The 14538-nt window shown below is 44.6% G+C and overlaps 1 protein-coding gene across 1 annotated transcript; it reads right to left on the reverse strand.

Annotated features, from left to right (window-relative positions):
• Window positions 1–3100: 3100 nt before the first annotated feature.
• LOC102867767 (MHC class I polypeptide-related sequence B-like) lies at window positions 3101–13860 on the reverse strand. Its single transcript, XM_006896272.1, has 5 exons — window positions 13835–13860; window positions 10172–10407; window positions 9434–9718; window positions 8588–8869; window positions 3101–3174 (listed from the first exon to the last, which is right to left on the reverse strand). The coding sequence occupies exons 1-5, from the start codon at window positions 13858–13860 to the stop codon at window positions 3101–3103; spliced, it is 903 nt and encodes a 300-aa protein (XP_006896334.1).
• Between the last annotated feature and the right edge of the window lie 678 nt (window positions 13861–14538).

The raw sequence follows: 14538 nt of genomic DNA on the forward strand, positions 1-14538 counted from the left end.
GTGCATATATCTGCTTGGATGTCAGCTATGGTCTCTTCAGAGTATATTCCCAGTAGTGGAATTGCTGGGTTGTTTCCCCCCTTTCTTCTTTCCTTTTGTCTTTAACTCCTTTACACAGCCTATCTCTTATCTTTCACCAGCCATGCCTCCTTTGCATCACTTTAATAAGCATTTTTCACTTGTTTTGCCATATTCGTCACAGCCTGTCCTGATGAGTGTCTTACTGTCCTGTCTCATGCACTATACAGACACTACACTAAAATGTTTTTATAGTGTGGGAAATAAATAAAGAGAACAGGGAAACTATAGTTTTCATTACAGACTCCTTGATTTCATAAGTTCAATAAATGGGTAAATTCTGATTATGCCTCTGGATAGTGGACCTCAAGCTTTTCTTTTGGGCTTTAATATGCTAAAGCGGTGCACATAATGTAATTAAAAAATGCATTATCTTAGGAGAGACATAGATGTGAAATCATTTGTTATGTCATTTCTTAAGCAGTTATGCTCTTAGTATGTAAAAGGAGGCCAACATGATTTGCACAAAACTTTGGTGATTCTCTTCCCCCCCGCCAAATAGTGATAAGATTACTTTTGTTGAGTCAACTTATATCTTACAAAAGCTGAAAACAATCCTTTGTTTCTAGTTGATGTTGTGCACCCTAGACTCAGAAATGACCCATCACTGGCCCTCGGGTGGGTTTTCAGAGACAGTTAATTGCACAGGGGAGACTGCCCATTCTCTTTTTTTAAAATTTTTTTAAATTTCATTATTTTGTGTGTGTACCATCAAATCAGATCTGACTGGTACAGGAGGAGATTGTTCCTCCTTCTCCAGCAGAGCATCTGGTGGATTCGAAACGCTCACCTCTGAGATTACAGTGCAGCTTCTTGCCACTAGGCCACCAGAGCTCGCCCATTCTCGTTTTCTTTTGTACCCTTGATATGAGATTCGGAAGAAATGTAAGATGACAAATCATTTGAAAGGAACAAATGATGTTAAAAAAATAATTCTGTTAATAAAATATAATTATAGAAGAAAAAAATAATTCTGTTCAAGTGAGTATTTGTTTTTACATTAAATGTTTCTTTGAAATCAAGTATTTATTTGCATAAAGTCCCATAACTTAAAAAAAAAAGTCAGAGTAAATGTAGGCATAAATAAACTGTCAAATACAAACAAAAACACACAATTGGCATGTGATAAATTTAGACTATTGGAATTTTCTAAGAATTGGATCCTAGGGGTTTAAAAAAGGCTTCTCTGAAAGGGTAAAGAAAAAATCACAGACTGGAAAACAACATTTAGCAATGACATACCAGACAACAGAGTAATCTTTAAGATTTCTTAAAAACTCTAGCCCCTCAAAAAACCGAACGAATCCGATTACATAATTTTTAGGTGACATAAACACACTTCACCAAAAAATATTCAGATGGCCAACAAATATACATTTCTAAGAAATACTTAATATTATTAGCTATTAAAACTTAAAACTCAATGCCTTTGTGGTGGAACCAACTCATAGATGACCCTCCAGTAGGTTTCTGGGAGGAGATTGTCCATCTTTATTCTGAGGAGCTGCTGGTGAATTTGAACCTCACACAGGTGCTGCCTTTAGGACAGCACCACAACACACTATGAAGCAGCCCACCAGACCTCTATCATAAGCTAATCACGTCAAGCCTTTACTGTCAAGACAGAAAGAACCAACTCATTGCTAACCCACCAGCAGGTTTCTAAGGTTATAAATCACATAAGATCACCAAGCTTTCTCCCCTAAAGCTGGTGGATTTGAACCTTTGGCGAGGCAAGGGCTTTTGACCATCAATACAGTTCTCTCTAGACTATAAAACCAGAGCTCTCTCATCAGCTTTTGTTTTGTTGTTGTCAGGTGCCCTCAAGACAAGTATGAACTTAAGAACAACAGAGCTGAACTTTATCCTACCCTGTGCCATCCTCATCATTTCTGGTGCACTTGAAATATTACTGCAGTCACCAATGTGTCAATACACCTCAGCGAGGGCCTTCCTCTCTTTTGCTGACCCTCTACCTTTCCAAGCATGATGTCCTTTTCCAAGGAACAACATATGTGAGAGAAACTTTGTCATCTTTGCACACCAAAAGCACTCAGGCTGCACTTTCTCCAAGACATAAACAACAGTAAGCTTTTATCCCAGATACATATCAAAACAATCATGAGTTGTCATATTACCCATTAAATCAAAACAACAATGAGATATCATCTCACTCCATCAACAAATGCTGGCAAGGTGGGAGGAGATTGGAATTCTCATACACTGGTGAGAATCTCAACACTAGCAATAAAGGAATCAGAGAATGCAACACGTGTCCTTTCAGGCCAAAGATTTCTGTGCAGCTCAGATAGGGGCCTATGTGAGCAGATGTCGAATCCCTGCTCTCAGTGAAGCCACTGGCCTTCAGCCCAGTTCCACTTCCTTTTTTGAGCACCCTCTCCTTGGCATAACACCCAGTCTAAAGAATGTCACTAATGGCTGAGGCTGCCAAAAGTAACATTCTCAGAAGCACCCACAACCCTCTGGCTTTACAGTGACAGCACTGCCAGTGAGTCCCTGAGGAGTCTATAGGTGGTCCTAAGGTGTGGCTGGGACTCCCACTCACCTCCTGCTCAAAAGTCCAGCCTCATTAATCTGAAAACTCATTGGCACATACTACAAAAAATGTATTGCTTACACTTTATCAGAACCAATCTGGGGCTCTGATGTTTGAAGGTGCCCTAAAAAAGCTCAGTGTTGCAGATGTGCATTTCACGGGAGGTAAGGCCTCTATTAGATCACACATAACAACCTTCTTGTTTGGCTGGGCCTGAGTCATTCAGTAACTGTTGAATTAAAAGGGAAGAAAAGACATCTGTAGGAGAAAGGATACAAGTTTCCCACTCAAACACAGTGTTCCCTACACTAAACCTGATGAGGAGCTTACCTTTCAGCTTTGTGCTTTAGAGATACCCAGAAGGATAATTTTCCCTGAGAGCCTTTTACAGTCCATTTCTCATTCAAGTAGATGATGTAGATGGTCAGGCTGATTTTGACACGCTGAATGGCAGAAACGGCCAGGTCAGAGGGCAACCAAATTCTGGTCCATGTTCCTGCTGTTGAAGCAGCCCAGCCAGGTGCAGGGCCAGCAGCAGCCTGTTAGGAGAGAAATCAGTGATAAATACATTGGGGCCTTCTTCACAGGCCTCAGGCATCACTCACTGTTTGGAAACAACACCCTCAAAATAATATTTCCAAATTGTTTTGTAAGGTATTCGTGTTAAATACTAATTTCACAACAGTTTACACAGTAAAATTCTGAATACTAAATTATGTAGAAGACTGGAAAGGGGTAAGTGTAGGTATCTTTGAGGTGGAAGAAGTACCTGTAACATGCTAAGGCATATTTTTACGCAGTAAGTTTGTCTTGCAAAAAGACAAGTGGGTAATGCACATACTTATTCAGTAATAAGAGTCGGTGGAATGGACACAGGGTTGATCAGAGAAGCCTTTTTGCCTTGTGCCTTTTAGAGTGTATGTTAGTTCGGTTTTCATGTTGGAGCCAACCAAACTGCCTATTTTGTGCTTGTTTCTTAAATTTGGGGCTTTGGAGTCTTTTTAGAAACATGCCAGCATTCTCTGTGATTTCCTTGGTCTGTTGGGAGATATATCTGTCAAATTTGGAAAAATAAAAAAAACCATATTGGTTCTTTCCTACAGTCTGTGCTACATCACAGACTGAAGATCAGGGATTGAACTAACAGAGAAAGCCTGTGATGTGGTTGTGTGGCCTGTTGGTCCTCTCAGACTTCAACTTCAAAAGGAGAGGGTTCTTGCCACAGGAGCACTTCCTTGTTAAGTTGGGATTTGAGTCTCTCTCCTATACAGCCAGCTCTTGAGGTTCACAAACCACATGTACCACAAATAAATGGCCTGTGAGCCTCTTATAAACTCTGAGGTTTGCTATTAGTGAGAGGCCCAACTCCCAGTGCAAATTAAGAAAAGTTTTTGTACAGTCATAAAAGGGGAGGGGGGAAACAACAACAATAAGAGCATGATCAGACACTAATTAATTAACTAGTTTAATTAGTTAATTAATTAATCTAATTAAACTGTAACAGTTGTGATAAGAGGGAACTCTTGTTACCTAGGAGGTAAGGAGTTGTGCTGTCAACTCCAAAGCAGGCTGATTGAATCCACTGGCTGCTCGGAGGGAGAAAGATAGGCAAACTCTACTCAGGCAGTTTATAAACTCTGAAAATCTACTGGAGGATCAGCCATTGTTGTTGTTGTTGTTATGTGCCATCGAGTCACCTGTGACTCACAGTGACCCTATGTACAACAGCCCTAAACCCTGCTCTATCCTGTGCCAATCTCACTGTCTCAGACACACCCATTCCGATTACCCCAGTCATTGAATCAATCCACCTCATAGAGGGCCTTCCTCTCCTGTGCTGTCCCTCCACCCTCCCAAGCATGACATCCTTCTCCAAGGACTGGTTCCTCCTTGCAACATGTCCAAAGTATGTCAGACAAAGCCTCAGAATCCTTGCCTCCAAGGAGCAGCCTGGTTTAACCTTTTCTTAGCAGTCCATGATATATTCAATACTCTTCTCCAGCACCACAGCTCAAAGGCATCAAATCTTCTATCTTCCCTAGTCATTGTCCTGCTCTCTGATGCATAACAAGTGATTGCAAATACCATGGCCTGTATCAGGTGCACTTTAGTCTCCAGAGTGACACCATAGCTCTTCAGTACTCTGGAGAAGCCCTAACTGCAGGCTTTCCCATGGCAATACGTCTTTTAATTTCCTGGCTGCTGGTGCCAAGAGTGTTGACAGTGGAGCCAAGCAAACTAAAGCTGTGAACAATCTCAGTCTCCTCACCACCCATCCTGATGCTGCCAATTGGCCCAGTGGTGAGAATCTTTGTCTTCTTGATATTGAGCCTCAATCCATATTGAAGGCTGCAGTCCTTGACCTTCTGCAGCAAGCGCTTTAGGTCCTCCTTAGTTCAGCAAGCGAGTTGTGTCATCTGCATAACACAGATTGTTGATGGATCTTCCACCAATCCTGATGCCACATTTCTCCTCATAGAGCCCAAACTCCCGCATAATCTGTTCTGTATATAGGTTGAAAAGGTATGGATATAGGACTCATCCCTGGCGTACACCCTTCCCAATTTTGAACCATGCAGTGTTTTCTTGCTCTGTTCTGACAATGACCTTTTTGTCCAAGTATAGGTTTCACTTTAGTACAATTAAGTGTTCTGGGATTCCCATTCTTTTCAGAGTCAGACACAATTTGTTGTGATCCACACAGTCACGCACCTTTGCATAATCAATGAAACACAAATAAACATTCCTCTGGTATTCCCTGCTTTCAGCCAAGATTCATCTAACATTAGCTACAATATTTCTACTACCACGGCCCTATCTAAACCCAGCCTGGACTTCTGGCAGTTCTCTGCTGATGTGCTGTTCCAATCATTTTTGGATAATCTTCAGCAGAATCTTGCTTGCATGTGATATGGATGATATTGTTCAATAATTTCCACACTCTGTTGGGTCACCTTTCTTTGGAATGGGAACAAATATAGATCTCTTCTAGTGAGTTGGCTAGGTGGTTGTCCTCCAGATTTCTTGGCACAACTTGGTGAGCATATCTGTGGCAGAATCTGTTAGTTGAAATACATTAATTGGTATATCATCAATTCCTGGGGCCTTATTTTTTGCCAATTCCTTCAAAGCAGTGTAAACTTCTTCCTTCATCACCATGGGCTCTTGCTCATATGTTATTTCATGAAATTCTTCTGTGTCTGCCAATTCCTTTTGCTACAGTGACTCTGTATACTCTTTCCCTCTTCTTTTAATAATTCCTGTATTGTTTAATATTCTTCCCAAAGCATCCTTAAGTATAGCAACTCAAGCTTTGAATTTGTTCTTCAGTTCCTTGAGCTTAAGCAATGCTGAGCAAGTTTGGCCCTTTTGATTTTCTGATTCCAGCTTCTTGCACATTTCATTGTAATATTTTACTCTGTCTTTCCATGCTGCCTTTTGAAATCTTCTGTTCAGCTCTTTAATATCTTGGATTCTTCCCTCTGCTTTGGCTTCATGGTGCTATTAGTTAATGTTATAAAACAAAACATACAGTAATAATTGTATGAAAACCCAACCTAGTTTATAAATTTTCACTGAAATTACAATAAAAGAAAAGAACATTTAACAATATTTTTTTTAAAAATTTCATAGACCCAGTATGGACACATGAGTGTGATAGGAAGTTAGAGACCTTAGAGTCCAGGTCAGCTAGCAATAAGCTAAGGAGAGGGAGCTGTGAGTATGAGAATCTGTGGACCAAAAATGCGCTAAACAGTGCATGGTAGTCTGTTTCAAATACAGTGTCACAAACTGGTGCTCTATGTTTGTGTTGAAAGAACATTAAAGTAAGTCTTCTATTTTATAGCCTCTCTTTTTTAAAAAAATAAAGGGACCTGACAAAACAGAAAGCCTCTGTATTGGCGTTCTGCCACAACTGCGGCAAGAAAGTCCCTTCTAAGAAAGAAAGGAGGAAAGAAAGAAAGAAAAAAGGAAAGAAGGAGAGAAGGAAGAAAGGAGGGAGGGAGGGAGGAAGGAAGGAAAGAAAAGGAGCAAAAGGAAGAAGGGAGGGAAGGAGGGAGGGAAAGGGATGGTTTCCCTTGAAAACCACAGAGGGAAAACAGAATAGAGAAAAGCTCTATTCTGCATGATGCATGGATTCACCATGAGTTAAAATGGCCAGGCCTTAGCTTACCCAGATGACTCAGCACACTGAGCTGAGAGCAGAGATGGAGAGACCAGCTGCACCATTGTGCTCTGCTTGCTCCCTCTGCTGGCCATTCAGGTGTGGTAGCTTCATCGACTCTGGAGACAAATGGAACATAGAAAACCATCCAGAAAAATCAGGGGCATTCAAGATCTGCAGGAAATTGGGTTCTAATCCCTTATAGCCTCTTTTCTACTCCCCTAAAATGGATTTACCTTGTCTTCATCTCCACTTTTTTCTGCCTCCCACCCCACTTTCCCAGACCTTGCTAGTCTTCCTCTCAGTACTATATCTATATTGTCACTTGTTCCTGCTTGTTTCCCCACGATGCAAGGGAAAAGATGGCAGGACTCAAGGATGAGACCCAAGGGCAGAATCTCAGTATCTTCCCTCTAACTGAGCCCTAACAGAGTGAAAGGACTTCCAAAAATGAGGCGCCTACTCCACGTTCTCCTAGTCCTGGATGTTGGTGACATGTAGTTCCTTTTCTCCCTGAATCCTTCATCTTCCTCACCTGTAGATGCTCAGACATACACGGAAGTGGCCTGATTCGACTCCAAGCACCAACCTCCATACACAGCTCTGTGCCTTTCCAGCCCCACCCACCACACCCTGAGCCAGCAGACCCTAGCTGGAAGATTCAGGATGACCAATGGCCCATCTAAGAAAACACGGCCACCACAGAGTCCGAGTCTGTCGTGACCCAGGGGCTATCCTTGCTCATGGAGACCCCATCTCCTCTTACCCTGTACACTCACCAGGCTGCACTCAGGCCTCCCTTGTTGTTGAATGTTTCACTAATCCACTGGGATTCTAATTAACCTGAGTATATGCACACAAAGTACTTTTGAACATGAAAATTTAAGGAGGACTTTTTGAAAAGTCAGCACATGGCGGGGAGGGGGGGAGTGAGCAAGGAGGAAATGTGCAAGAATGAATGAATGAATGAATGAATGAATGAATGAATGAAAAACCAAGTTCTCCATAATCTTTCATTAAGATATCAATAAAATAATATAAAGGAAAAGTCAGCACATGCCTGTCACCTGTTCCTGACAAATGCCCCTACTGAGACAGGACACACTCACTTTCCACCTTTATCCAAGAGCCACGGAGGAGAGAACATTCCATCCTGGCAAAGACCCTCCTCCTCCCATCCATGCTGCAGTTTTCTCACCTGAGATTTCCGTATGTGCTTCTTTCTTCTTGTAACACCAAACGTCATAAAGTGCAAAGGCAGCCAAACCAACAACAACAGCAACACAAAGAAGAATGATAGGCCATTTCATCCAGTGTCCTCCTAAAAAAGGACTTAATTATACTCTAGGGACTTTTGACCCTCAAGCCTTTTCTTTTTCCGCCTCCCTGTCCCTGACAAGGAGCCCTGGTGGTAAGAAGTTACGCTGCAATTTCAAAGGCTCACAGTTCAAATCCACCAGCTGTTCCAGGGGAGAAAGACTGACACTCTCCTCTGCTGTGATTTACTGCCTCTGAAAGCCCACTGGAGTCAGATACGAGTTGGTTCCGACTCTATGGTACACAACAACGAGTTCCTAACGAGGAGATTTGGGACTGAATGGTAAGGAGTTGTGCTGGCAACCCAAAAAACATTTGGCTTGAATCCATTAGCTGATCTCCAGAAAAAAGATGAGCAATCTCCTCCACTGTGATTTACTGCCTCTGAAAACCCACTAGACAGTCAACTCAATAGTACATAACAAATCTAAGTCCCAGGGTCAGAGCCCTCCAGGGTTGCCCGTGCTCACCAACGGCCACTGGGTGTGTACTGTTCTTCCCATTGTGTTCCACAAGGCAGCAGCTGTACATCTGTTCCTTTCCTTGGGGAACCTTTACGGACATGCAGGTCTCATAGGTTCCATTTGCACGAGGCAGGACAGACCCACGGGACTGGGAGTCCAGGCTCAGAGGGTTCCCATCCTGCAGCCAGGTCAGTGAGATATTCCGGGGATAAAAACAGGAAGTGCAGCACATCAGGGTGACATTGTCCTCCGTGATGTCACTGTGGTTCACATTCACCACTGGGGACACTGGAAAGAGAGAGGTTAGAACCAGTGAGCCATGTGACCAAGCTTTGCCTCCAAGTCTGAGTGAGACAGAACAGGGGTGGTCCTTGTCACGTTCCTGCTCAGGCTGAGGCCACATTCACCCACCAGCCCTCTGACTCCATGCTGCTTACTGTGTGTTTGGGACCCTGGGATCATAATTCCTAATACTGGCAGGAAAATGGGGACTCAGGTTAGGATCCTTTTCTGTATACACATGTTGATGCTGGAGGGAAAACAACTAGAGGGTAAGAAGGATCTCTCCAGGCTGAGGCAGGCTGGCAGCCAGATGGGGCAGGGTCATGGTTATGAGGCCCTCCCAGACAAAGGGGGCTAACACTCACCTTCCCAGGTCAATGTTCTGTCTGGGGACGCACTGCTTTCCCATCTGTGTCTCTTTACTGACTTAGTACCTTTAATAGAACAAGCAACTCAGAACACAAAGTGCCAACAAAGCATCATGGATCCCACAGGACAGGGAAGGTTCCCTCAGGTAACACAGAATGAGGGGGGCCCAAGGGGATGAGGGCCCTTCTCCAGGGTCAGTACCTGTTTTCTCTGTGAAGTCTCTGCAGGAGGCCAGGTTCCGCAGCCTTTTACAAGTGTCCACTTTCACTTGGTAATTGTAATCCTTGTGTTTATTCTCATCTTTATCCCAGGACTCCTTGATTTTCAGAGCCCAGGCCTGGGATGAGGAACTGAGCACCATGAATTTCTGAGTCCCCGGTTTGTAGGATAAAAAGTGCTCTCCATCAAAATAGAATTCTCGGAAGGCCCTGGTGGTGTTGTCTTTCATGATCTCACAGCCTCGCATCTCCTGGAAGGAATGCAAATCTGCCCCCACCCAGAAGTGACTTCTTCGCTCTTGGGTCCTTCTGCCTCTTTCATCCAGAGTGAGAAACTTTAGCCCAAAAGACTCTTCCCTTTTGCCCTCAAACTATTCCCCCCCCCCCAAAAAAAACAGCCCATACGCTGGCTGAATTTCTGGAATCCCATTCTTTTTATTATTATTATTATTATTTGTGTGTGTGTACCGTCAAATCGGATCTGACTGGTACAGAAGGAGATTGTCCCTCCTTCTCCAGCAGAGCATCTGGTGGATTTGAACTGCATACCTCTGGGATTGCTGTGCAACTTCTTTGCCACTAGGCTACCAGAACTCCCTTAGAATTCCATTCTTATCACTATATCCCAACAAAATTCAGTGGGAAGAGGCAGGTCTCCAGCTCTCACCCCCAAACCTTTCAGGGAAGCCCTCACACGCCTCTGTCCCCTCCCTCGTCTCACCTCTTTTCTGATGGTCCAGCTCCAAGAAATCTGCCACAATCATTCTGAGAGTCTTCCCCATGTCGTTCAAGTCTTTGGTCTGGGTATTCCAGGTCTTATTTCTCAGGCAGCCTTCTGCCCATGGACCACGGGGTTCTGCTTGGTCTTTCTCACTGTCATAGTGCAAGAAGTGTTCTCCATCCACATATTCCTCAATGAAGAATCGTGATAGCACAGATCTATACTGGATGTGTATGCTGATGTTATAATGAAAACTGTGGAGTCCTAGGGGAGGAGGAAACCATCGATGAAACTCCACCCTAGACATAACTGCACATCTAATGTTTAATTAGAGAGCACTGGTGGCTTGGTGGCAAGAAGCTGCGCTGCAATCCCAAAAGCATGCAGTTCAAATCCACCAGTTGCTCCGCAAGAGAACAGGCAATCTCCTCCCCTGTGATTAACCGCCTCTGAAAACCCACAGTAAGTTCAGCTTTGGGTCAGTTCCAACTTCACAGTACACAACAACAATGTTTAATTGTTAATTCTCCCATACTGACTCTCCCTAAGAATGACACAGGTATGTGCCTGTTGAGGTGGAGAGAATTCATATTCACAAATGGTTAGGGTGAGAAAACCATCACAGAAGAAGGGGGAAATTCTAGGAGAAGGCTTATTATGAAGAAAGGCTAAAACCCAAACCCACTACCATCAAGTTGGTCCTGATTCATAGCGATGTACCACTGAGTTTCCAAGGGAGGAGCCTTCTCATCTTCCACTCATGGAGCGGCTAGTGGATTCAAGCCACCAGCCTATTGATTAGCAACACAACATAAAATGCCAGATGACACCAGAACGCCCTATGAAGAAAGCCTAGAACCAATTTGATGAAAACTGAGGATTTGGGTCAGTAATATGAGGCATAGAGAGACCAGTGGGATTAGGAAAGCAAAGTAGGAGAGTGAAGGCCAAGGAGTTGGACCAAAAGCAATGTAGGGCCTGGGAGAGAGAGGGAGGTAGAAGAGGAAAAGGGGGAAGGGAGATGGTGATGAGGTGTCAGAGCTAGTGAAGAGAAAGGTGGTGGTGGTTGTATGACCCTCCAGCAAGTTTTCTGCCTATGAAAAATAGAGTCAATCACAAGGGAGGAGACTGCCATTTTTCCCCTGTGGAGCAGCTGGTGGATTCGCATCAGTTTTTGGGATTACTGCATAGCTTCTTAACACTAGGTCACCAGAGCCCCAGAGCATGGGACCGGGATGAAATTGAGTCTGTACAGTGAGATCAGGGGAAGAGGCAGATGAGGACCTCTGTTCGTGATTGCAATGCACCCAGAGGAGGAGGTGTGACTTCTTTGTCTGGCTGCAGAGAAAGATGGCAGGTCCCAGAGACGGAAGCGCAGGTGCTGAGAGACAAAGAAAGAAGGGTGTCCAGCATCTTAGAGGTGAAGAAATAAGGTCATAAATGATTAGGTTTGGAATGAAGCCTTTAGGCTTGGAACAAGTCGAGCGGATCAAATCCTGTGGGAAGAGAAAGCCAGGAGCAGACACTTCCCTACAGGGGTGGGGGTGGGAGGCAGTCTGTGGACTAGATGCTTCACAGGGTTCTTAGGGCCACAATCAGTTCAGAACTCCCCTGTTCTAACAGTAGGACTTCGTGCAGGGCATCCCTGAGGAAAGTCAGGGCAGCAAAACACTAAACTAAATGGAGATGGAGAGGGACCTGCTGGGCAAAGGTACCACCAGAAAGTTAGGAGGAGAAAAAGGAGGGAGGCATGGAGAGTTCTTGTCTGAAATGGCCACTGAGCAGGGACAGGAAGGGTGTGGAGGGAGAGGGGGAGGGCACTCTAGAAGCAAATCCAGAAACAACTGAAAACAGGAAGTAACAGGGAGAGAGGAGGGCAAAGACATGAGAGTGGAGGTGAGAAGAGATGCTGGGAAGGGGACACGAGCATATGGAAAAATGAGAGTTACTCTTGGGCAGATAGGCAGGATCAAGAGGGATGAGAACCCTCAAGTGAACAAGATGCCGGGCACAGGGGAGGGTCCAGAAATGTCACCAAAAGAATACCTTGGCCTTCAGATTTTCCCTTCCTCAGTGTGCAAGTTGATCTATCCGGTAGGAGAAAGGTTGGTTGTGGCCTGGGGTCCTCATAAGTTTATGGTTATTGGAAGCCATCCTCTATACCCGCCACCCCTTAACCCTGTGCCGCCGCACCCTACTACTCCCCACCATCTACCCCCCAGCCTCATCCCCACACTCTGTCTTGTACCCCGCCTCACCCCCTACCCCCGCCCTCACCCTGAGCACTAAGACACAAATGAACACATTTGTGATGGAATCCTCATTGTAACCTGAGGACCTAAGTGGGAAGGAAGCTGCTGACTGGGCCTGCTAACCACTTGGAGGGGGCTGCACTGTGAGCACTGGTGCTTCCTGTGGCCTGAAATCACCTTTTAAACAGTGTGTTAGAAGTCTCCTGAGAGACAGCAAAGAATCTTGTGAGCCATTCAAAGAGGCAAACCAGGCTTGCTGTAGGAAGGAAAATAAGTGGACAAAACCTGCACAGGAGTGCAGCAGGAATAGGTGCAATAGAACTGGAATATCTGCAGGGAGACCCAAAAGAATACTGAAGAGATTGGGAAAAGCCTCATTCCTGGCCACAGCCACCACACTGGTCACAGCTCTGGCCGCAGTCACTACACCAAGGACCTCCCTAGGTAGAGAGCATGGTCAAGAAACCCTGAGATCCACTGAGGACATCAGGGCGCCAGGGCTCTGGCTTTAAAAAAAAATACATAAGAAAAGATCAATGCCAACCCCACACAGATGAAGGCTCAGAAAGACACTACCCACAGCACCAGGCCTAGGAAAACTTCCCTTCACCAAGTCCCACTTAGTGAACCAGAACTTCAAGCCAGTCTGGAGTCTACAGAGTAGAGCTACTGTGAAAAACAGCTATGCAAGTCAAGGACCTCTCCAGAGTGCTAAAGAGCAACAGCATCAGTTAAAAGAGTAAGGTGTGCCTGACCCAAGTCATGGTCTTTTCAATTGCTAGCTATGCATCTGAAAGGTGGACAATGACTAAGGATGACAGAAGAAGAAGTGATGCCTTTGAGTCATGCTGGAGAAGCATATTGAAAATCCCATGAACTACCAAGAGAACAAACAGGGCTGTCATGGAGAAAGTGAAATCAGAGTGCTGCTTGGAGGTAGGGAAGGTGAAACTCCATCTCACATACTTTGGGCATGTTATCAAGTGGTCAAGCCTTGGAGAAGGACATCATGCTCAGAAAGGTGGAGAATAATCATAAGAGAGGGAGTACCTTCAACATGATAGATTGACACAGTCACTATAGTAATGGGGTCAAGTATATTAGAGATGATGAGGATGGCACAGAACAGGGCAAAGTTCAGAGCTGTTGTTCATAGAGTCGCTATGAGTTGGAATTGAATCAACAGCACATAACAACAACTACTATTCCAAGCAGGAAGTCCTTCTCCAGGGATTGGTTCCACCCCATTACATGCCCAAAGTAGATGACAGAGTCTCACCACTTGATTCCAAGGCAAGGCTGTACTGCTTCAAGGCAGACTTGTTGGGTTTTGGGCAGTCAATGATATATTCAATTTCCTCTACAGCACAACTCAAAAGCATCAATTCTTCAGTCTTCCAAAGAGAAGTACCAAAAGCTCTTGTCAGCCAGGTTCATATTTGCGCTTCTCCAGGCAAGTTAAGAGGAGCCATCATGGCACAGTTGGGGAAAGCCCTTTGCTTCTGGCTGAAAGGGGGGAATGGGAGACCCACTCACTGGACCCTCAGGTAGGAGAAAGATATGGCAGTCTTTCACAAAGATTTCCAACCCTGGAAACCCTCTTGGCTTTCTCTGATTTTTCAGCCTCGTAGGGTCACTAAAGGTCTGAATCACCTGAAGAGCAGAGGGTTTTGGTTTAGGTAGATTAGATGAGGGTGCTAACACAAATGGTGCAGGGGCAGCATCCAACAGCAGAGTGCGAGATGGTCTAATTCCCAGAAGAAGCACCATCACCCTCATCAGAAAGGACACCCACCTGCAGAACAGTGCTGGTCATGCCAAGCTCCTTTACCCTGGTGACCCCACAGAGCTGCTTCATAATTTGTCAGTCAAGTCTCACCATCTTTGCCTCTGAGACAAGGTTGTGCTTCTTCCAGGCAAACTTGTTGGTTCTTTTGGCAGTGACTCCAACATGCAAGCAAGATTTAAAGCCATTTGTCTAGCCCACAGTTTGAACTTCTCTGTAGATACCAAATAGGATCTACCGTAAACTCCTTTTTTTTATAGTCACCCTACTGGACACAAAACTATTCCTCACTAGACAAAGAACTAAGCCAACACCAGGAATAAGGAATT

Source organism: Elephantulus edwardii, unplaced genomic scaffold, assembly GCF_000299155.1.
Source record: "Elephantulus edwardii isolate Elephantulus edwardi_28Jun2011 unplaced genomic scaffold, EleEdw1.0 scaffold00184, whole genome shotgun sequence".
NCBI lineage: Eukaryota > Metazoa > Chordata > Mammalia > Macroscelidea > Macroscelididae > Elephantulus > Elephantulus edwardii.

Coding starts and splice junctions, on each gene's coding strand:
- LOC102867767 (XM_006896272.1), bottom strand. CDS start 13,860: ATGAACCTGGCTGACAAGAGCTTTTG. Junction 8,870..9,433: donor AGACTTCACAGAGAAAACAG/GTACTGACCCTG, acceptor CTCTCTTTCCAG/TGTCCCCAGTGGTGAATGTG. Junction 3,175..8,587: donor TACACACCCAGTGGCCGTTG/GTGAGCACGGGC, acceptor CTCTCCTAACAG/GCTGCTGCTGGCCCTGCACC.